The sequence below is a fragment of the Onychostoma macrolepis genome, chromosome 01, assembly GCF_012432095.1.
Source record: "Onychostoma macrolepis isolate SWU-2019 chromosome 01, ASM1243209v1, whole genome shotgun sequence".
NCBI lineage: Eukaryota > Metazoa > Chordata > Actinopteri > Cypriniformes > Cyprinidae > Onychostoma > Onychostoma macrolepis.
Window position 1 is genome coordinate 30,107,776 of NC_081155.1, and position 25,239 is coordinate 30,133,014.

The following is a 25,239-nucleotide window of genomic DNA, read 5'->3' on the forward strand; positions in this document are numbered from 1 at the left end:
TGGTAAGTATTTGTTTTTTTCCCCCTATTACATCTGACACCCTTTCTGGTTTCTGGTGTAATTAAAACAGTCTTTGCCTTGTAACATTGTTTCAGTTGACATGATCTATTATGACCTATGCTTTCTCATAAAGTCAATACAGACTTCTGCCTACAGAGGGCACTGTTGCCTTTTTTACTAGTTTACTTGGCGTTTTCACAGACTTTATGCTGGGATTACATAATCACCGAGTGGTTCTAAACTTTTTGGAATCCAAAGCCACAATTTGTCCAAGAAAATCTTTATAGACCCTCCTATTTGAACTGATATGTACCTATAGTACTTCTGTTGTAATACAAATGAACTCAAAAATATAATGCCAGTTTAATGTTGCACATCTTTATTTTCTGTCAGTTTTTATGTTAATATAACTAGATTTAAATACACAATTTTAAGACTTATCTGGGCTCCCCTGGAAGTTTGTCGAGGTCTTCTATGCTCTTAGTATGCTTTTTAATAAGCTCATTTAGTCATCATTTAATGATGACACTGTGAATGCGTAGATGGATTTTAAGTGAGGGAAATGGTGCCTCTGTCCTTTTTCTGCAAGGCCTCATATAACCTGTCAAAAGACTTTATGTAACTGGTCTGAGTACAGTGTGTCCAATAGTACACATGAGAATTAATCCTCGTAGGTATGCCCATCTGTGCATAACACACCATTTTACATATTAAATCATTTAAAATATTTAATAAACTCATTGTTTACTCTAAAACATTTGATGGGCTATATTCTATATTTATGCGCCTTGCAGAAGAAGATTTCTTCCCACAGACACCTTGGGGACATTAAGGGATGATTTTCTTCTGAAATTGTTTGAAACATTTTGTATGGAGAAAAGAGTTATGCAAATACAATATATTTGTATCTAAAAATAAATAAATAAATTCTTCACAGGAATCGAAGACCCAAATACATGAATAGATAAAAATGATTTTTCACGTAAAGAAATATGAGAATGCTTGACTCTAGTGCCTAAAAGCACCTTCATTTTGTTTTCCTAAAAAGCAAAATGCATGCAAATTACTACAGCCCAGCCACTGGATTTGGAAAAAAGGTTAATGAGATTCGTGCTCAATACAGTATTGGAAAATAGAATAAATTTCAGTCAATGTTTCTTAAATTACTATTTGTATCTGGACAATGCTCCATCATCTCCATGGCTGCCAAATAGACCTGCTTATGTTTAATAAACAGCCAGCGACGCTGTATGTCAATATTAATATTTGTGCCTGAGTGGTATTATGTTACACTCGTCACCAGCGGGTGACACAGTCTACGTCACTCTCCATCGGTCCCAAAGATTCACCTGAGCCAGTCACAGCGCGCACTGCGCATGCGCTGTAACTCAGCACACACCACACGCGCACGCGCAGTGTGTCCTCTGGCTGTAATGCACTGCATCTTTGAGCGTCGCTGCAGCGCTGGACGCGCAGAATGTCGGTGATACCGACACACACCTACCCTCGGATACACGCACCTGCCGCAACAGGAAAAAAAACTAGTACATCTTTCCCTTAGATTCTACACGGTAAGTTCTTTAACCCAGTTTAAATGGCAAGTTTAGTTCTGTAAAATACGTTTAGGATTTTACAAGTATTTCTGCTGCTGAATGATTTTGTTTCCTCTAGCAGTGTCCTGTACTAGATTCATTGACTGACTAAAATAATCATTTTAATATTCTCCTGCGATTCTCGCGTGGTCGCACATTATGATAATATTCCGCTGTATATGATATATATAGGCTATATATATATATATATATATATATATATATATATATATATATATATAGCTATAGCTATATGTCTGTGTGTGTGTGTGTGTGTGTGTGTGTGTGTGTGTGTGTGTGTGTATAGATTGACAGTTGTAGTCATTAATTGATTCTACAATTTCGCCTGTCTTTCTCCCTTGTCTTTGCTTTGGATATAATTGATCCATTCTGTGTTTCCGTTTCATTAACACTCAAGTTTTATTTCTGTAGCCTTTAGTGTGATCGCTGTCACGCAATAGGACGCATCCTTAAAGATTACACTATTACTCGTGTAACCTCACTGGTCCCATGAGTCAGCTCATCTGTAATCTGAACATGTTGTTCAGGTTTAATAAGAAAATTATAGCACGGTTCCTGCTCAAAAGCCTTCCGTGCCTCCTTTATTTAACTTTATTGTATTGGACCATGGTCTGTAAACATTACATCATCTGAAATCTGTCATAGTCACAGTATCCTATCAATGTGAATTCACATGACAACTGTAAAGTACAAATGTATGCATTTGAAGGTCTCTGCTGCTGGCCAGCTCTTTCTAATGCCCTGTAGAGACCCTTAGGGCTGTTAGTAGTGCTTTTTGTGCTGCTTTGTCACAGACTGTGATGTGCTTTATTGTAATCCTCTGAAGCCAGCTTCTTTAGTAGCCCATCCCATTTCTCATGGTGAGATGAATTGGAGACAATCCATTCAGGAGTTCTGGAACAAAGCTTAGGGAAAAGTTTTCCCTCAGGGTGAGGTCAACGGGGGAGGGTGGTTGTCTGTTGTCACATTGCCACGGTAACACACCCTAAAGTGGGGGAACTCAATTGGTGCAAGCGCCCCCAAAGTACTGACCTGATAGATTACCGTGGTAACACTATCTGAGCATGATTGTGAATTTGTGGATTGTTTCGGGTTCTGACAGTGTAGCTTTTTCCTTTTTTTTTTTTTTTTGGTAAATAATTGGTGATGTTTATTAGTTATTCCTAACTGTACAAAGAATATTGCGGTGTATATTTGTAATCAATAACAAACACAGACATATTAAAGCTCCAATTTCTATTCACAGAAAATAACAGAAATACATCTTAACAGAAAAGTCACTATGTGATGTTTTAGTATTATTTATATGGTCTACTAATATAGAATATTTAATATTTTTAATTATATATTTTTTCAGTATTCATTTAAGTTTTAGTCACTTGTTAGTTTTTTTCAAATACTTTTTCAAATACTTATTTTATTTCAGTTAGATCCCAGTGCAACATTTTTTCATTTTTAAATCAAACTTTCTATCTAGATTTATAATATTTCATCAGTATTTCAATCCTTTATTTTATTTTATCTTCATTTCAGTTACCAAAAAAAAATAGTTTTTAATAGTTTTAGTTAAAAACAACAACACTGTCGTCATCACAGTTCCAGTTGTTGTTTTAGTTAATCTGTCACAATGCTTCTAATAAGCTCTAAAGGGACTAAATTCACCAGTAAGCGTCTAGCTCTCTCATTTGCACACACGTAAACATCAGGTGTTTGGACTTCCCCTCCCACCTGCTGTCATCGTGACAACCAAAGTGCGTCCTTCCGTCTGTGCCACTGGCTGATTCACTTCCCTGTATAAAATGGTTTGAAAAAAATCAGAAATCTAGTATTTCCTATTTTGTTTTATTACACAGCCGCTCTACATTAACCGAATGTAATTTTGCTACATATCGAGATGTATTCGAATGGTTTTGGCATTCTGAGAGGTTTGATTTACACCAGTGTGCTCTCTTTGTTTGCACATGAGGCCATCTATATTTTATTGCGGTCATTTCACTGTCTACTATTACTAGTTGTTCCTAAGGGGACTGAACCACTTAGTGGAATTTGTAGTGACTGTGGGAGACAGAAAATCTTGTTTGTGGTGAAGAACAAGACGGATCCATGTATTGGCTGCTAGGAGTGACTGCAATATGAGCATGTGTGAGTTTGTGTATTTTACTAGTTATCATCTTGGATCCATTTTAGCACATGTGTATGTGACTAAACACTCGTTCAGTTCACATTAAAGTGAAGCATGTGTAGAATTAGAATAAATGCTCACAAGCCAATATGCAGCTTCAGTGATTGACAGCGAAGGCCATTTACATTAGTGCAGTATCTCTGTCAGTGCACTTTTCAAGCTACATTGAGTCCTGGTCCCATGTGGACAGGATGATCTTTATGGCTCAAAAATCTTTAAAAATTAACCCTCATGGGTTTCCCAGAAACTTAAAGGACGCATTCAGATTTCCTTCTCATATCGCATTTGTTCTGCCTGATGCTTTAGGTCATGCTTCTGTGTGTGATGGACAGAAATTGTTGTACTTTGTGAATTAGATCATCCTGGAACTTTGCTTCTTTGAGCTCTAGAATTAGTTTGCCTTCTAAAGAATTCTTGAAGATTTCCCTGAGTTCTGTTTGATTACTGTGTAGTTGTGTTCAGTGGTCTTTGTTGCTGCTTTATTAACCTGCTCTAATGGCCCTTTGTGATCAATAGAGATCACTAGGCTTTGAGAAGCAAGCTTTCTCATGCTGGATACTCACCACCTCCAAGCAACACTGGTTCAGTTAAAACATCTGTCTTTACATGAATACAATTATACATACATTTATCAATTGTAACATTATTACAAAGATGACTGGATGCCTTGTTTTAGTGTTTTAGCTTAATTTATATTCTCATGAAGTTCTCTCGAATGTGTTTCCAGATGTGTTTTATATCTAATATCTTTGTATCTTATCTCTTCACTGTAATACCGTCCTCACACTCTGTATTTGGGTCAAGTCTCACCCTGCCCCCCAGCTGTGGTTAAATTTGATAAGCAGAAGATTCATTATAGCCGTCAGTGGAGAAATCACTGTGCTATGAAAAAGCCTTTAACATGTTACATTAAACATTATTATTTATAAGATCTTGTCCACATTGTGGATGAAAGCAGGAGGATGAGTAAATATCTCCATAGCTTTTGTTCATACAAAACACTTTGGTGCTGCCAAATCAGCACATGCACAAACAGACCAACACCTCAAAATAAGAAGTTCTGTAGTGTCCTTGTGAAATGAGTCATATCAGGGCACAACAATAAAGATATTTTTGACTAGCTGTTTTTATGTGCCAGAAATACTGATAAAAATATACTATATAAATATATAATGCAAATATAAAATATTAATATTTTTCATTAAATGTTAAAGGAATAGTTCACCCAAAAATGAAAATTTGCTGAAAACGTACTTCCCCACCCCAGTCCGCGAAAGAGTTTGTTTTGCCCTCAGAACAAATTTGGAAAAATTTAGCATTACATCACTTGCTCACCAATGGATGGCCTGAGGGTATAAGTACATTTTCAGATTTTTTTTGTTTTTGGGTAACCTACAGTATTCTTTTAAATTTTTGTTACAAAACGTGATTTTTGTAATTTTTCATATTTATAAACAATTTTCCTGGGAAAAATACAACATAAAACGTATTCACTTACTGCTGCTTCCAAAACTGATTCCTATTTTAACAAAACCTCAACTATGTCTGTTGGTTTTACAGTATAACATATGACACTACTTTTTATCAGCACAATTTACAACAATAATATTCCATTTTAAATCATTTCTGTTTTTGGAGTAGTACAACCCAAATTCCAGAAATGTTGGAACATTTTTTAAATTTGAATAAAATGAAAACTAAAAGACTTTCATACCATCAGAGATGCTGGCTTTTGAACTGAACGCTGATAACACGCTGGAAGGTCTCCCTCCTATTTAGCCCGGAGGACATGGCATCCGTGATTTCCAACAAGAATGTCAAATTTGGACTCATCTGACCATAGAACACTTTTCCACTTTGAAACAATCCATTTTAAATGAGCCTTGGCCCACAGGACACGACGGCGCTTCTGGACCATGTTCACATATGGCTTCCTTTTTGCATGATAGCACTTTAGTTGGCATCTGCAGATGGCAGAATCATGCCAATGAGTGATTCAGTGTCATCTGAGGCCCGAAGATCACGGGCATCCAACAAAGGTCTTCAGACTTGTCCCTTACGCACAGATATTTCTCCAGTTTCTCTGAATCTTTTGATGATGTTATGCACTATAGATGATGAGATTTGCAAAGTCTTTGCAATTTGACGTTGAGGAACGTTGTTTTTAAAGTATTCCACAATCTTTTTACGCACTCTTTCACAGATTGGAGAGCCTCTGCCCATCTTTACTTCTGAGAGACTCTGCCTCTCTAAGACATCCCTTTTATAGCTAATCATGTTACAGACCTGATGTCAATTAACTTAATTAGTTGCTAGATGTTCTCCCAGCTGAATCTTTTCAAAATGTCATGCTTTTTCAACCCTTTGTTGCTTCCGTGCTAACTTTTTTGAGACCTGTAGCAGGTATCAAATTTGAAAGTTTTAATTTTAGTGGATGAAAGTGTAACATTTCTCTGCTTAAACATTTGTTATGTTCTCTATGTTCTATTGTGAATAAAATATTGGCTCATGTGATTTGAAAGTCTTTTAGTTTTCATTTTATTCAAATTTAAAAAACATCCCAACATTTCCAGAATTCAGGTTGTAGATGATTGTGGACTCAGTTACTGACTGGTAGAGTACTTTGATGGCGTCAATGGCCTCACCAATGTTTTACACATATACAATATATAGACTACAGTGCGATTATAATGACCTATAGATTCAGTATACAGGAAATTAAAGCAAACTGTGTTTCCCCTTTGCAAGGTTTAAAATGTGACAGCTGGCACTATAGATGATAAAAGGCCACACATTCACTGTAATATTTGCTAAACAAAATTTAGATGGTCAGCCTTTCCTGGATGTTTACTTCCCCTAACATAGAAAATTGCAGTATGCATTTGAAAGTTACTGAGTCTCAACACAAGATTCACACACATTCTCAGAGAGCCAGCACCTGCTGATCACATGTTATGGCTGCAACAGATGATGATTCCCCTTTAATTATAGCCTTTTTAAATCATTAACAGATTTAAACCATCTTCATCAACCAACATCACACTTGGCAATAAATTAATGTTTGATACAGAAACGGCCTCACAATTTGCAAAGCAGATGATGTCATACCATGGCCAGTGTATGGGTCAGTGTGTCTGGGTCTTAAACAAAACCAGTGGCTTATCACTGTTCTTTTAGATCATTTAGCTTGCCAATCTTTCCTTCGATTATGAAAGCAGCTTAATCTTCTAAAGACCCTGTGGGTGTTTGGACTTTGATACATGGCTGGCTTACAGAGACACTTGCACCAAATGCTGAATCCAAAGCACAAGCACCATTAAGACATTAATGCTTGAATCTGATTAAGTATTTCTTAATCACTGTGTGTTTCCTCAAAGGCTCTTTGTCTTGGTGCTGTTCATTGCACCCAAATATTCCACTGAAGGTATTAGATATCCAGTGTGTGGGTTATTGCCTCAGGCCTCATTTACCAGACGTACTGGAAATCAATCTACGAGCAGAGCGTTTCAAAGTGCGGTATCAATTGAATCAGGTAACAGGGCAAGATTTTGTCTGAAGAGTTGTGGTAGGGTAGAAGATGTAAGATTGTCTGTGTTTGTGTGGGAAAAATTTTTGTTTGTGCATAGACAGACCCAAGGGCAAGCAAGTCTACTGTTATGTTAGTTGAAAATAAATACACTTTTGTACCTTCTGCTGCCTCTTGAGGGTCTTCTGGAGAATCACTGCCAGATCACCTTTCAGTTTTACACTGTTGTTTACTTCACTGAAAAAAAAAAGATGTAATTTAAAGATGTTGCATGTAGTAACATCTAAATTCATGTTATTTAAGTCAAAAAAAAGTTTTTACAGTGTTGAACAGAGCCTTTGAAATAGAATAAATTCTTATTCTTCCTGGGAAATTTGTTTTTTAAGACCAAATTTAAGCATTTGACCTGCACACCATCTACTTTATTGGATAAGTTTGTGCTGACATCTTTTCTAAACAAAAGGACTAATCACTAACAAACAAACAAGGAGAAACTTTAGGAGATTTTCTCCTAAGAAGGATTAATTTGCTAGGCAGCCAAGCATGTGAACAGATGTCTAATGGTCTGGGTACAGCGTACCAGTGTTTATTAATACCGTCCCATTCTTTCCAAATATGCTCAAAAATCCATCAACTATACTTAAAAATGTCTGTAGCAATCAGATTTGTGAAAAGGTAGATTTTAGTCCAGCTCCCAGTTCTGAATTAGAAAGAGGCTTAGCTGGAAACACAGCCTCTTTTTTAAACGCAAGTATTCTACTATCTACATCACGTAATGTGTCATAGCCATTTGCATTATTTATGTATTTAAAAATACTTCTACATGGAAATATTGACATGCTTCATTGTTTTAACAATCTCAAAAAATATATATTTTGGAAATTTTGATCTATTGTCACGCATCAAGTGTCACGCATTTAATGAGCTCTATGTACGTTTATCAATGTTTATATATTAATAAAAGCCTGAATTAAATCTGTATGTATAAAGTGATCATGTCTCTTCAGACCATTGAATTAATTACAATGTTTTTTTGTGTACCTTTTGATTCGTTAACGTTTTGGTTGCGTGGATTTTCAACTGATGGACAAAAATGATGAGAGAATATTAAAAATATCTATTTCTGTTCAAGATGAAGAGTTTGGAATGATATTAGGATGCGTAAATGATGACAGAATTTTTATTCCTGGGTGAACTATCCCTTCGTTCATTCATTTCATGAACAATGTTGTTTCCTTCATCCACATTTGTCTTTCTCACGAGTGTCCAATTGGATGTCTAGAGCTCTTTAGATTTGCTGGGCTTGAAGTGTTCATGTTTAATGGCTTTATTATAGTGTCTGATTTATCCTAAAATAATGTTGCTTTAATATTCCCTCAAATGGGTTTCCAGCATTCTGTAATGTTTGTAAATATGATGTTGGTTATAATCATGAACAGATTTGGTGCTCCGTATCTGGGTGTGTTGCTGTACACTGTCGCTGACATTGCAGCAAAGACACCACTGAGGTGAGATAGAATGTGTTACAGACTGTTAACCCTTTACTCTCTTTTCTAGCCAACACAGTGCATGTACATTTAGGATCTGAACACGCATACAGTATATATATTTGTATTCTAATTATTTGTCAAAAAACATGTTAAAACATCCTACAGCATAACCCTTCTGAAGATGATGACTTTAAATGGAAAAACTACACCTACTTTTTACATATGAATAAATTATACATAGTAGCTTGCACCTAACCAGCTGAACCAGCATGGAAACAGAGTCTTCCTGTGACGTCAATTGTCTTTTAATAAGTAAAAACCTAGAGGATCGAATGAGACCCTGTTGCAGTATGATGAGCTCTGGTTTACAGCACTTGGTGTCTTGTATTATATGTTTCCAGAACATCCTTTCACCCCAATCAGCTTTGTCAGTAAAAAGTAACATGTTGTACTTTTTTGAACTTTGAACTTTTGTGTCTACACTGATCAATCCCTAAATTAAAGATGCCTCACAAGTAGCAATGCTTTTTCCCTGAAATTAGACTTTTATGACCCTCAGCCTCTCTGTGAAATACACGTTACATAACAGAATCTGTTAAGTCGGATCCAAAAGTGCTGTGGCATTTTGCTGTGGCCTCTCCCAGTAGACGGCAATATGTCATTCCTGACAGTAGTACATAAGATGAAACCCAGTGCCATTTACTGCAGTCTCTGCTCTCTCAGTGTCTGAGATACAAAGACACCTGTATGACAAGCCCTGAGCCATACTGATAATGTGCTGACCAGTGCAAGCTGCTCACAAGGCTCTTGTACATTATATATATATATATATCAAAATATTCGAAATTAAGCAATTCCTTTTTATATATATATATATATATATATATATATATATATATATATAGCTTTGGTTGAATGTCTTTGCCAATTTCTATGCGAAATAGCTGCTTTTTTGCGGATTGGTTGTTGGCTGGTCTCCTTGACAACCTCACTGTACTTTGAAGGCTGTTTGATGTTGGCTGCTTTGCATATTCAAATAACAGATGTGGCACGAGTGAATCACCAGTATGAAAACTATTCTAATTATGTCATTCTAGATTAAATGGCTAAACATTTACCAAAATGTATTTGATTAAATATTATATTAATTTATAGTAATGTACAATGAGTTACCAGAACTGAATTCGCAAATAAACAAAAACACCTTGAGCAATCTTGTTCAGTGTTCATAACGACACATTCTACCTTAAATATTTAAACAGTGGTGGAGGTAACGAATTACAACTACTCACGTTACTGTAATTAAGTAGTTTTTTCGGGTACTTGTAGTTTTTTGAGTATATTTTTACAGCTGTACTTTTACTTGTACTTAAGTACAAATTTAGCAAAATAATCTACTTCGTTACTTTTAAATCATAGTTCGTTACTAAGTACGCTGCCCACAATTTGAATTGATATTTGACGGCACTTCAGTGGCCAATAAAGATGTCCGATCGTAAAGGGACCAATAAAAGCCCTGATATCTGAACTGGGAAAAGCTATCTCGGAAAAGCCGCCGCTGCAGCAGGGTTGAAGAGCTGATCGGACAGTGAGGGAGCTCAGCGTAATTTATGGACTCAAAGTTTGGAGAAACAAACGACATGGTAGTGTTATCCTAAATATCTATATTTTGATACCGATAATGAAATACCTGACACGATTCCATTACTCATTCTCCACAGTATCTCCCGTATGTACACCGATACACCGTGTCTCGCTCTCTCCTCTCCGACAGTGAGTTTGACACGCATCCGTCTGCTGTCAATTACAGAGTCTGAATGTCCGCGCGGGATTGCAGGTATTCTGCATAGTTTGAATCATTCCTGCACAAATGTGGCGAGCGCTTTATTGTAACAGGAGAACACAGTCATGTGATCTCAGAAAACTTGATGCGAGCTTTCAAATAGGCCTGACTTACACAAATGAACTGCCTGTCCTCTCACTCCGATATTGCTTGTGCGCAGAATGTGTGCAATCGCGATCTCTCCGTGCTCTTAAAGTAGAAATTATTTCTCTTTACTCTTGGATTAAACTTTGTGAAAGGTTATCAACCATTCAGAATAGATCCACGCCTGACCGATGGAAATGCTACTGGAAATTTTATTGGCTGTAAGTGAAATGCACCAGAAAGTCTTTCAACAATCAAAGATGGATCTTTAATTTCTTTACAATGTAAGAAATTTATGCTAGAAATGTTTTGGAATGGGATATTTGTATGATTTGTACATATAAATATCCTAGTCTGTGGACTGCATCACTACATTGTACAGACATTACAGGTCAAAGCCATCCATTTATCAAAATAAACAACATTAAATGGCTCTTAAATCACTGCTTTAAAAAATCAGTGTTGTCATATTTCGAATACCTCAACTAAATTGAGGTCATTTGTTTTATAATTTTATTACTGACTGTGTACATGTCTTTTTTTGTAAATTCAGTTCAGTTTGAAATCAAGCTTCCCTGTGCTGTAAGCTTTTGCAACAAAGTTACCCTATTTTAAAGACACAAATACACAGAATGAGCAAATGTTTAAGATTGAGATTTTTGTAATGGTAATTGTTCACTGTTTATATGTATGTACATAAAAGCCTATATGAAAATATGTTTATCATATAAAGCGAACGTGTCTTTTTAGAAGACTTGGATTGAACCACTCAAAGCTTGACATAATGATTGCCTTGAAAAAAATGGATGGACAAAAAAAAATTGAGATATTAAAATAGCTATATGGCAGTATACAGTATGTGGTAGTTTTGCCAATGGTATTGAAAATGATTAAAGTCGTCATGAAATCCAAAAATGACCCTACTTGCTTTTAGTGCACATTACTAGTCTTGTGGTGAACAATTAAACCGTGCAAGTCAATACAACGAGAAAAAAAAAAAATTGTCTGCCGTCGTAATCTTTAATCAAAAACTGAAAATTTGCTTCTGCTCGGGAATGGCGTTCTCGCTCTGATGACGTCAGTTTGTCGGCTTGGGGAGAATCCTCTTGTTAAGTCATGATGTAAGGAATGCTGTTTCTGGGTCAATGCCGCTACTCATTTCATTTGAGAATGCTATCTCAACAGCAATTTATGAGCACTATTTAATACTACATATTTAAGCTATATATTGATATTTTTCAAGGTATTGAAGTTAGAAATAACTGTATCATTTTGTTCAAAGCACCTGTTATCCACATAGATCTTTGATATGAATGACTACGAAAATCATTAAATATCACCGGCCAAAAAGTAACTAGTAACTAGTACTCTGAGTAGTTTTGAGAAGAGTAATTTGTACTTTTACTTAAGTACTGTTTTGACACCAGAACTTTACCTGTAATTGAGTATTATTTCAGCAATGTAACAGTACTTGTACGTAAGTACAAACTTTCAGTAGTCTTTCCACCACTGTATTTAAACGTGCATTCAGTTGTATTTTAGCTAGTATTTGCATTTCTGTTCTTGACATATTTTAAGTACCAATACCATAATGGTGTTAGTTGCACTGCCATCTATTGACATGCATCAACATGATCATCTCCCAGGTTTTTTTTAGTAAGTTACAATGATAGTGAGTTTTAGGTCTACACAATAATTCATTCCCTTAATTTATCTTTAAAGGTGACATATCATAAAAATCAAAATTTTTCTGTGTTTAAGTGCACAGAATTGGGTCCCCGGAGCATTTACCAACACAGAAAATGTGAAAAAGAACAACTCAGTAAAAACTATTTGGTAAGCCTTTCTCTGCAAGCTTGTGAAAAAACGACCCACTCAGATTTTGTTCCCCCCGTGACGTAGAAAGGGGATCTTATTATAATATTACTGTGGAGCAGTGGATTTATTTTATTTATCTACTGTATATTACGCTGCCGCCACACAGATCTAATATAAACATGCAATTTTTTTCCCAGCTGTTTACCTTCACAGACATAAAGGACTGTTTTTGTAAATCGTGTGTTTTTAACATGAACTCATGACTAAAACGTACCTGTGGATACTTTTTCTCAAGACGCGAAATACGTACCGCCTTGTACGTTTTGTGACATATTCGATGTGAAATGTCCACTGAGTGGCGCTAAAAGAGTGTTCGGTTATTTCCCCGAAGCTGATGAACAAAAATATGCCACGTTTTATGTGCAAATGCAAGCATGCTGTTTTAGCTTGTTTTTCAATCTCTAATCATTAAATTTTTTTTTGAGTCATCATTGTTTTTGACAGGATTTGTACCCATGGATTCTGCATCCTAAATCCAGTTCCATGCCGGCTGAGCTACTAAGCAAGCTTGTTATGTCCAGAAAGCAAAACATAAGGAGCTGTAATCATAACTGTGTAGGAAAACGATTAAAAGTGCTCACTGTTTTAATGCCTCTTGTGTTAATTTCTGTTGGAAACTGCAGTGATATGGACTTATTGTTAGTTGTTACATTTCCAGTGATATAGACTTATTGTATAGTTCCATTTTTCAGGTACATTTTCGTCATGAGATCAGGTAGTAAACTTGTGTGTATTTGACAGATTAAGACATGAAAGAGAACTTAGTTCAGTACTCACATGCTCTGTGACAGCCGCTTTCTGTGCACATGCTTCAGATGTGTGCGCTCAGAAAACCATATATCAGAAGTTTAAACTAATATGGTTTAAAACGCATGATTTCAGCACAGCAGCTCATTTGCATTTGAAGAGACATGCACGAAAATAGCGTGTTTCTGCTTCCACTCAAAATAGGCATTTTTAAAATTATATAATAAGTTATCTGTGGGGTGTTTTGAGCTGAAACTTCACACACTCTGGGGACATCTAAAAACTTATATGTGACCCTGGACCACAAAACCAGTCATAAGTAGTACGGGTATATATGTAGCAATAGCCAAAAATACATTGTATGGGTCAAAATTATCCATTTTTCCTTTATGCCAAAAATTATTAGTATATTAAGTAAAGATCATGTTCCATGAAGATATTTTGTAAATTTCCTACCGTAAATATATCAAAACTTAATTTTTGATTAATAATACGCATTGCTAAGGAATTCATTTGGACAACTTTAAAGGCAATTTTTGCAGTATTTAGATTTATTTGCACCCTCAGATTCTAGATTTTCAAATAGCTGTATCTCAGCCAAATATTGTCAGCAAACCATACATCAATGGAAAGCTTATTTGTTCAGCTTTCAGATGATGTATACATCTCAGTTTCAAAAGATTGACCCTTGTGAGTGGTTTGTGGTCCAGGGTCACATATTACATATTGTTAAAGGGGGCATAATAGGTCTCCTTTAAGGGTTTATTGAAACTCATGTAATTTCAACTTGGTGAAACACATTGGTGACCTGAACCATAATAAAACCACTTTTTATAATAAACAAGTATTATTACATACAGTATAAGTGTACACCAATTAGTATTTCTTAATAATAGTACAACTTTTTTAAATGAGCACCAGACTGAACGAGTAAATACATGTTATGTAACTACAGTATGTTATGTAAAGGTAATTGGTGGTAAGTTGCCAATTTTTTTGCCATGACATGTATAAATCCCTTGAAAGTTCCCTGTGTGAGTTTTCATTAGTGAAGATTTGATTCATCTGTCAAGATCATTTTTACACATAGCAGGCTGGCCCCAATGAACAATAGCATTTGGCATTTTCCTACTGGGCCTTTCCTTGAGTGTACAACCACATCTCTTTTGATGTCTGTTACTTTCTCATTTCCTCTGTTTTTAGGTTCCAAGTTCCTTCGCCTGACTGAACCTCAGTAATTTTGATTTTGTATGTGTGTGTGTCTTTTGTATTTCTTGCAGTTCCAAAGGTTTGACCTCTGACCACACCGCAGTGGGCAAAATCTTGGAAGCAACAGCTCTGCATTATGGGACTAGGTAGAAGAAGCGAAGACAAAATATTTGAGATTGGCCTAAAGGGATTGCGAAACACCTGTATCCATCATTTCTCATTAGAGAGCTAGAGCCATGAGTCCGTTGACAGTTTGGTGAAAACATTCAATTCTAAATTATTTGCTCAAAATTCTGACTAAGAATGATCTCCGCACATACTCTGCTGGAGGAAAGACTCATTATTTACCCGGCTGTCAGTTGTATAAGCGACTATGAGTGAGAAAGACCTTGGGACTTCAACAGACACCACCTAGAATCAAGCAAAGAGGCCGTCCCAGTTTGTTAGGTGTTGTGAGAAACAGGGCAAAATTTCCCCTCACAGCCTGGCCCTCCAGGACTGGTGTCATTGCTAATGTAATGCTTGTCATGGCAAGTGTGACTGCTGCGGAGGAGTCGGCAAGCGACCGTACCACACCAGTAGGAAATCCACTGCCATTTGAACCCTCTACAACCTCCTCAAATGACCCTAGCCATGGACGTGACAGCACTTCCTGCTCTCCAGCAGTACCTCCACCACCGCCTCCACCTCCTCCACCACCACCTCAGGCACCAGGCCATCTTCATGCTTCACGCAAGAAACGGCGGGTACGGAGCTTCTTCTGGAAAACCATTCCTGAGGAAAAGGTTCGGGGAAAACCGAATATTTGGACTCTAGCAGTAAGACAGCAACAGTATCAAATTGACGTGAGGACAGTGGAGGAGCTCTTCGGCCAGCAAGAGGAGGTTCGAACCCAGACAAGCAGTGGACATCCTCGTGCTGGAAGATCCAGAGGTTCATTTAAAGAGAGCAAGAATGAGGTAAGTCAAACTGAGTAGAACTGAATCATCGCTTGGGATATCTGCAGTTGCTTGTAAGACAGTGCAATTTATTTTGACTCTACACCGTAGGCGAATGTTTTGCACTCCCAGCAGTCTTAAGACTGCCTATTTCAGCTGAATTGATTTTTTTAAATGACACAACTTGTGTTAAGATTGCCCAAGACTGAATTTTAGCCAGTACTGCCAGATATTAGGGATGCACCAATGTGAAAAGATAAGTCAATACCAATAACCAATAATTAATCAATATCATATTAATCAATAAAATGGTCAACTATTGCTTATATGTTGATATTGGCCAATATTAGATATAAATATACATTTAGGCAATCACATAACAGATCATATACAGTGGAGTACAATGGCAGAAAAAATCTTATCCCACAATCATGTAGGAAATGTTGGCCTACAATGAACCATTGGTGTAAAGATGATGCATGCCTATGGACAATTTGCTTTTATAAAAGCACAATGATAAATATAACTTTCTCAGATATAGAAGAAATAAATAAATAAAGCATGGATGATTGGAATGAGTTATTGATTAAAAAATGAATGATTAAAAAAACTAACAGAGCTAACAGAAACTTTCTATTGCTGTTAGTGCTTAAAAATATATAACAGTAAAATGTTAGAATATACAGAATTAATAAAAAAAAATTTACATTTCAAAAGCTGTGCACACATACTGTAAATGCTTTTATATTTTAGTTGCAGTAAATATGTCCAAATTGTCCGTTTCACTTTATACCAAGTGTGAACATTATGTATAAATCCCTAACAAACAAAGGAGTTTATTTGATAAAATTGTTATTTGCATATATTGCTAACAATAATGTACAATGTATGTACCATACCAAGCATCTTTTTCACTAGGTTATAAGAAGGATTATTAGGTGTGTGCATCTCTGTTTTCCACTTCTACATAAAGCAAACATGTCCCTATTATCCAGAACATATGCTCCCGTGAGCTCGTCGTTTTGTGTCTAAGCGACCAGCTGTGTTTTTATGTTGTTTTGTGTGGTTGCTGCTGGTCTGAGTAGCTTTGTAATTATCCACCTTTGCAGATCTAATGAAGCTATGTATTGTTTGTCTGAGGTGGCATGGACCGTGCATGTGGTCTCGTTTATAATTTCCGACACCGCCCAGCTACTCCTTTGAGTTTGTGAAGCGCCACAAATTACACGTATCTCACACATGGGTCATTGTGTGTGAGATACGTATGTGCTAGAGAGAGAGTGACAGACTGTGTGTCTGTTTAGTTGCCACTAAAATGGCTATGTCAAGTTAGTTAGTTAATAATCCCACGGGCCCAAAGTCACTGCCACCAGGGGTTTCCTGATGCTGATGTTAATGAGAAAAACAAGTAGCCTAGTGTATAGTATATTTTTTTTTAAGTGGATAGTTCACCCAAAAATGTCAATTCTGTCATCAGTTACTCACCTTCATGTTGTTTCAAATCCGTAAGACTTTCTTTCATTTTCGAATCACAATTGAAGATAGTTTTAATGAAACTTGAGAGATTTCTGTCCATCTATTGGAAAGTCCATTGCTCCAAAACTAATGCTTCAAAAAGTTCATAAAGACATTGTTAAAATCCATATGAATGTAGAAGTTTAATCCAAGTCTTCTGAAGAAACAGTTGTTTTATATGATGAACCAATATAATCTAGGCTTTAATTCACAGATGAACATTGCACAAGTACGCATGGGCGTAAATTTCATCTAACAGTTGGGGGAGGACAATAAACATAATTTCTCAAGATCAATTTTTGAAGGGGACACAAACAATACAGCCAAAATTGTACTATGGGGACTACTTATTTGGCATTTTGGTACACTGAAAAAAATTATCTTATGTTCGTTCTTCTTTTCTCTGTCATTTTATCTGGCCAATAACACAAAGCGATAGTTGTTTAAATATAAGTTAGGTTCATGGGTTCACCACGCGGTCATTTTATAATTAAGTTATCTTGCGTCCTCCACATGGTTTCGTCTGGGAAAAATAACATCTCTTAGTTAGATATTGAACTACAGAAAGCCCACTAATCTGCCATTTAACATCATATTAAGCAAAACACAACACATCGGTAGGTCTACAATATTACAGTATTAAACCAAACAAGCTAATGTTGTTATTGCTAACATATGCGGACTCATGAAAAAATACATCTTTAATCTTTTTTTTTTGTCATGACTAATTTATTAATAATGACTCAGCATTCACATTATAGGTATTGTTATATTATTTACAATATACAGCATGGTTTTTAATTATAATTTTAGGGGGGGGACAACCCTCAGAACCCCCCACACACACACACACACACACACACACATACACACATACACATACATACACACACACACACACAATTTCCACATATGCAAACATGTTTCATCTCCCATTTGAAGTATGAACATTTTGGGGAAATTCAATTTTAGAGAAGGGAAAAAAATTCTCAGGGCTTATTACAAATATCTTAATTGCGTTTTGAATATGGATGAAAGTTTTATGGATTTGGAAAAATATGAGGGTGAGCAGATGAATTTTCACTTTTGGGTGAGCTATCCCTTTAAGGTTCATTTTAAATAAACTTCCTGAACATTTCTAGGAACTAAAAAGATATTCATTCCTATTTAATTTAGTTGGATTGATGTGCAGCAAATTTGTAAAGCACTTTATATTAATCTAAGAAACTCTGCCTGTCTTTCTTAAACTATCATAAAAACCTATTTGATTAGTGGGAAACAGTGGCAGTCCTGGTATAACACACTTAAAAATACAACTTTGTTCTTTTAGTAAATGTATGGCATATAAGTCTAGTGATACAATTTTCATTTATTGTGCCCTTAATTTTAGTGATACAGTTTTCATTTAGTGTGCCCTTGAATATTAGAACTAATATGTGACCCTGGACCACAAAATCAGTCTTAAGGCGCTGGGGTATATTTGTAGCAATAGCCAAAAATACACTGTATGGGTCAAAATTTATCGATTTTTCTTTTATGCCAAAAATCAAGATCAAGATCAAGTTCCATGAAGATATTTTGCAAATTTCTTACCATAAATGTATCACAACTTAATTTTTGATTAGTAATATGCATTGCTAAGAACTTCATTTGGACAACTTTAAAGGGGATTTTCTCAATATTTCGATTTTTTTTTTTTTTTTTTGCATACTCAGATTCCAGATTTTCAAATAGTTGTATCTCAGCCAAATATTGTCCAATCCTAACAAACCATACATCAATGGAAATCTCAATTTATAAAATTTGACACTAAAGAATGGTTTTGTCGTCCAGGGTCACATATGTCGGTTTAGAATTATTTTACTATAAATAATAATAATAATAAAAGATAAAATTTTATTATGAAATATTTTTCTTTTGTAAGTTTCATGTTGCATTCCAGTCTGGTCCAGTTACTCTCAAGGCTATGATATTTGCAATAATAGTTTACATTTAAATATGCTCCTCCTCGTCTAAATCTGAAGAAATGTTGTCATCCTTTGCATTTTTGGAGTCACTGTGCTCAATTTGTATGGTAACTTGCAGAAGCCAAAAAATGTTTGGAAAAGCAAATGTGACAACAAAGTGAACCATGGAGCGCTTTGTGTTCATAAAGCACACCACAAACTGAACTCTGAGACTCTGAAAACACTATATTTTGTGCAACTGTTCTGAAAATCTGACCTTTTTGGTTACACTTTTTAAGTAATTTAAGTACCTTAAAGTACTGAGTAAAACTTTCTATAGAACAATGTATTTAGTATGGAGTTTGGGTTAGGATTAGGGTTTGGTTTTATGGTTAGTTACACGTAATTATGCATAATTTACTGTTGTTATTATAGTAAGTATATGTAACATGTAACGAGGACACTGTAAAATGAGGCTTACCTCACTTTTCTTTTGCCTATAGTAATCTTGCAACATCAGAGATACCAGTTTTATTTATTTGGAAGCTGCATTCAAATCAACACGCCACAAAAATTTGAATGGAATTACATCTCTGTCAGAACACACACAGTCTGTCCTTTGTGTATCTTTCCATCCATTTTAATTACCATCTCTATTCCTCCGTTTTCCCAGATCAGCATCTTAGACTCCAAGAGAGGAATGAACATTGGAATTTTCCTCAAACAGTTCAAGAAGTAAGTTTCTCAGTGTTATCATGTGTAAAAACCTATGTGTGCATGTGCTCCAGCACAGAAATAGGATCTGGTGGTCAAGGGAAATCCGATGCTCTTGTGTAAAGATCGATAGCTTTCAGGTTCTGATTGATTCTTGGAAGTTCACTTGAGGATGCCGTATACATTCACTGTGACAAGTACTAGGTACAGATAAACAAAGACACAAGGTATGTTGTCGGTGCTCAGTAGACAATTTGAACAGAAAAAAAAGCATAAAACAAGAAAAGTTTACGTCAGACCCGTTGCAATGTAACATGGGTAAGCGAAGGTGGATGTGTCCTGTGTAAACATGATTTTTGTTTATTTTTGAACAGGTATTTCAACATCCTCCAAAGCAGCATGACTATAAATGATTATGCTAAAAGACAATGCTTTCTTCTGTGATCAGTTAGTTATATTTATATTTGTCTTCGATGTTTGTGTGTATTCTGTGTATGCGATGGTCATGTATAGTAGAGCTGATCAGACACTGTGAGTCTGCTGAGTCACTCATGCAGAAGACAATGCTACAATTAGTCCCAGACTTTCAGAACGCACATTACAAATGCATTGAAAAAAACAACAATGCACTTATCATCTTTGTAAATTTTCACACATTTTTGACTCATTATTCGTATTTGAATGAGTCATTGGTTAGAGACATAATCGTTTAGTGTGTTATTAAGAGAAATAATCACTAAAACCTGCAATAAAACAGCTAAAATGCACTCAATGTAGATTTCTGGGGGACGCACAGCATGTGGACACTTTTGGCAATCAATTAAACAATAGTTAAATGGTTAAAATTCATTGTGTTTGCATGTATGTGTGTGTACATTTCAAAATCTGTACCCTTTATTTTAAGGTGTCTTTAAAGGGATAGTTCACCCAAAAGTGAAAATTCTATTATCAAATATTCACCCGCATGTCATTCCAAGGTCTCCATACAGTTGACAGTAGCCTTTTTCCAAACTATGAATGTCAATGGCTACCGTCAACTGTATGGTTAACAGAAGAAAGAAGGCCATACAGGTTTGGAACAACTTGAGGGTGAGTAAATGATAACAGAATTTAAATTTTTTAACAGGATATGCAGAGTAAAATGCAGCGTAAGATCATTTCCCCTTGACCATAAGATATCACTAAATATCATCTCAACACAACAGTTGTTATGCACTTATTAATCTTTTTATCTGAACATCATCATTTGTGAGATTTATTTTGTCTCAACAATTTTGAGGTTAAATTATCATTTTTTCATCACTAGATAATAGTGATCAATGAATTTTTTTATGCTGAATATTAAACATTTTTTTGTCTGTTTGGTAATTTGGGGTTTGGGATTTGTGGACACCGTAATTCGTTTAGTAGTTCATTAAGTTACTGTACAAATCTAAGTAGTCTGATTATTCTTTATAATCTATAGGCCAATTAACTAATAATAATTCATTTTTGCTATTATGATATACCTTCCTTAAAAATACAGACTTCTATATAGTTCATAGAGCTAGTGTAATTGTTATTGTGTAGTGTAATATACCTCTAACCTTACCTTATGCTTAATTTAATATAAGTACGTAGTAATTAAAGACTCCTAATATGAAGTGGGACCCAAAATACCTGCATTATATAAGTATATACATATCACGCATCCTTGTGGCGGTAAAGTTTTTTTTTTTTTCATACACTGAGTCAAAAACCGATTGTCTGGTTTATACTTCTGTTTTTCTCTCTCAGGTCCAATCATGCAATAATAGAAGACATTCGTCTGGGCAACAGTAAGCAATATGGAGCTGAACCGCTGAAAGAACTTCTCAAACTTCTACCTGAAGCAGAAGAGGTGAGAGTTCTGAACCCACACCATATTTGTGTGTAGTCCCATTTTTGGTGTGTATGGCACCTGCTATTAACATCTGCCTCATCACAAATGGACATCAATGTATACAGGAGTAAATTAAATACCATGTGTATTATAAACAAAATAATTAAATTCCTCAAATCACATTTGCTGGCAGTCAGAGTTGCATGTAGCCACATCACATTTGTTGTGTATTTGCTGCATTAATGCACAATGTGTCCCAGACAACATCAAAAGACTCTCATGTAACAAATGATCATTACATTAAAATAATGTTTTGATATGCAGTGGCATACTGATGTGCTAAGTGATGAATGTGGTCACAAAACCAGACCCTCTCCTCAATGAAGTGGTTGCTGGAGATGCATTGCTAATGCCAGGTGTACCAGGGCCGAGTGTTATTTCAGTATTATTTATATAATATTTTAGTATTTATTAACATTTTGAATTAGTTTTTAGTTTTCATTTTAAATTTAGTTTACGTTTTAGTAAATTTGTTATTTTGTTTTGTTTTTAATGTAATATTTATAATTTATTTCAGCTTTTCCAATTAACAAAAAACATTTTTACTTTTAGTTAACATTAACAACACTGCCAAGACATAATTTATAAGGAATGTGGAATTTTTTTTTTTTTTTTTTTTGTCAAATAGTGCCTGTACTTGGCACTATGTATTCTATAATCTTTAATCAGATGAATGGGCCTGTGTTGAGGTATAAATTAGGGAGGCACCAACTTTAAAAATCTGGTGGTTACACTTTATTTAAGGTGTCCTTGTTAAAGTGTAATTATACATACAAGTAATTAGTAATATTAATTAACTGCATGTACTTACTATAGGGTTAGGGTTAGGGTTAGGATAAAGGTTTGGTTTAGAGTTAGTCGCATGTAATTATGCATGCAACTTGTTACCAATCTGGCCAATATCAATGCTAATAATTATGTGTGTTATATACAATAATAGATAAATTGCAGAAATTAAAATGTATTCTAGTTTCATCACAACATAATTTATAGTATGAAAAATGGACATTAAGTTTGATGCTTACTGAAGATTAATTTTCCAATGCTATTAAATAATTAACATTAAGTGTTAGATGACAGTAAAGGTCTCTATATTTAAAAAAAAATTGCATCTACAATAAATCCAATCAACTGATAAATTAAAAATGGTACAAATACATTGGGCATCCCTAGTACATATGCTTTCTCTTTGGATTTAAATCACATATATTCACTAGGTGAAGAGATTGAAGGAATTCAAAGGAGACCCAAATAAGCTGACACTGGTTGATTCCTTCATGTTCCTGCTGATTCAAGTGCCACAGTAAGAGACGCACAAGATCTCTCTCATCAATGAAATACAAATCTAAGATTTCATAATACACAAAAGGCAGGTCAATTATTATTGTTTGTTCACTTTTAAAGCTTTGAGGTGCGTATCGAGGCCATGGTACTTCAGGAAGAGTTCCTTCCATCCTGTGCAGTCATGAGTCGTGAGATTAACATTGTGCGTCAGGCTACTGAAGGTAAGAACATACACTAAGTTCTGACGTCTATATCATATTTTTTGAGGATTTTTTCTTTAATCTAAGCAAGCAAAACATTTTGACATTCATGCCTTTTATTTTGACTTCTGTGGAACATACTGTAGGTTACTAGGGGGAAAAAATTAGTCATCTCGTGCTCGCTCTGTCGTACACAAACTCTTCATCCCCTGTAATTTGATGCACTATTCCACTACTTTTTAAAGATCTGCTGTCAAGTATGGACGATAAACAGTAAAGTGAACTTTTAGCAGGATTCAGTTCTTGTTGAGTGCATTTTGCTGAGTCATTTTCTGTCACTCAGCTGTGCCTGTATTAGCCTCAGAAACCATTGGCTCATGACCTTTCAACACTACTGAAACGTAAAGATTTGGCACTCCATTAATCATTACATTGAGCCTTTAGCAAAACTCAAAGAGTTTTATTAATCTTGCATTAACTAATCCTAGCAGTCTATTTTGAACTACATGGTAGATCATGCTGTCAGCACTATTGTTTTAATTTAAATGTGGCATCAAGTGTTCAGATTTCCTTTTAATGTCTTAGTCTGTAGACTGTTGGAAGGATAGTAATAGCATTTAGAGTGTTGTGTAATTTAACAAATGGCCTGTGATTATTCAGTTTCTATTGATTATTCCACAGAACTAATGACTTGTGAAGAGCTCCATGCCATTCTACATTTGGTTCTCCAAGCAGGAAATATCATGAATGCAGTAAGTCTTTTTCTCTATTTGTCTTTCCAAGTGTTCCTTACCCTTTACCCCTCATCTTCTCCCCCTTTTTTGTGGACATTTCCCTCAATCCTCTTTTCACTTTTGTTCTTTCCTTTCAAATACTCCTCCAAAACATTCCCTGATGTTTTTAAATCAGGAAGGGTTAATGGCTTTTACAGCATTGACCAGACATTGACTGATGTTCTCTGTGTGTTCATAGGGTGGCTATGCAGGCAATGCTGTGGGCTTCAAACTGTCTTCACTTCTTTCTCTTGCTGACACGAAGGCCAACAAGCCTGGCATGAATCTGCTCCATTTTGTGGCACTAGTAAGTGGGACAGAACCAGATGCACTGCAGTTTTCTCCAGATTTAATAATACATTTTTGTAAATGTTTTAAGAAAAAAGTAAGTAAAAACACCAACATTTTGTTTTAACTGCTTTGACTTGGATTTTTCTTTAACTTTTTTATCACAAAGGAAGCGCAGAAAAAGGATGAGGCCCTTTTGAAGTTCCCCGAGAAGCTAAAGCATATTCAGAGTGCAGCCAGGTAACAACAGTATTAGTTTCTGATGCATATTGCAAAAAGTGGAAGGTAACTTCTCTCAATAATAATCATTCCATTATTTTTATGAAACTTTAGAACACCTTAAAAGGAGTTTTATTAACTGTTATTATGACAACAGCAGTGTCCAACCAAACCATCTATTTTGATTGAATTTTGGCTTTTTCTTAGAAATTTAGTCATTATGTACTCAAACTTTCTATGAGCCCTTCCTCAGTCTTTCTCTGACTCACTTTTTTTTTTTATTGTTGTAGAATTTCAGTAGAAAATATAGAAGGAGAGTTTTCCTCTCTGTATGTCAAAACGCGTTCCTTGGAACAGAAGATTCAGGATGACGTTGAGCTGCACAAGCAGCTAGATCCATTTTTGCAGGTAAATTAATCATTCCCTCAATTAGAATTCCATAGTAGAGTATGGTTTTGTCCTTTTTTTGTATTTCTACTGTCTTTACTAGCTATAATGGTTTAATTAACTTTTTTTACATCAATAAGAATGACTCACCTGCTTTCTTCTTAATTGTTAGAGCTCTACACAGGCCCTGCAGGACTTTAAACAACGCAGGCTGGACTTGCGCAAAGAGGGTAATGCCCTCATTGACTTCTTCTGTGAAGACAAAGACACCTTCAAACTGGATGAGTGCTTTAGAATTTTCCAAGATTTCTGCCTGAAGTTCAAAAAAGCTGTAAAGGTATATATCACATGACTAACATGCAAAAGTTTAAAAAAATACATTTAAAAAATGTAATATAAAATAATTAATTTGTCACCTTGTCAGTAAATCGCAGAGTTTTCCCCTCCCATTGGCATTTTTCTAAAGCTAATTTGCCCTGTTT

The 25,239-nt window shown here is 35.5% G+C and overlaps 1 protein-coding gene across 2 annotated transcripts in view; it reads left to right on the forward strand.

Annotated features, from left to right (window-relative positions):
• The first annotated feature begins 1,461 nt into the window (after positions 1–1,461).
• Positions 1,462–25,239, forward strand: part of fhdc1 (FH2 domain containing 1) — a 28,055-nt gene continuing 4,277 nt past the window's right edge. Inside the window, exons 1-11 of one of the 2 annotated variants that reach the window (XM_058754655.1) lie at positions 1,462–1,571; positions 14,644–15,531; positions 19,645–19,706; positions 21,462–21,564; positions 22,824–22,909; positions 23,011–23,111; positions 23,772–23,842; positions 24,063–24,170; positions 24,321–24,391; positions 24,661–24,778; positions 24,930–25,094. In XM_058754655.1, the coding sequence (XP_058610638.1) occupies positions 15,091–15,531; positions 19,645–19,706; positions 21,462–21,564; positions 22,824–22,909; positions 23,011–23,111; positions 23,772–23,842; positions 24,063–24,170; positions 24,321–24,391; positions 24,661–24,778; positions 24,930–25,094 (1,326 nt within the window). In that variant the 5' untranslated portion in view covers positions 1,462–1,571; positions 14,644–15,090. Of the gene's footprint in view, positions 1,572–10,420; positions 10,455–14,643; positions 15,532–19,644; positions 19,707–21,461; positions 21,565–22,823; positions 22,910–23,010; positions 23,112–23,771; positions 23,843–24,062; positions 24,171–24,320; positions 24,392–24,660; positions 24,779–24,929; positions 25,095–25,239 lie in introns of those variants that run through there. The other variant, XM_058755420.1, reaches the window with a different exon arrangement.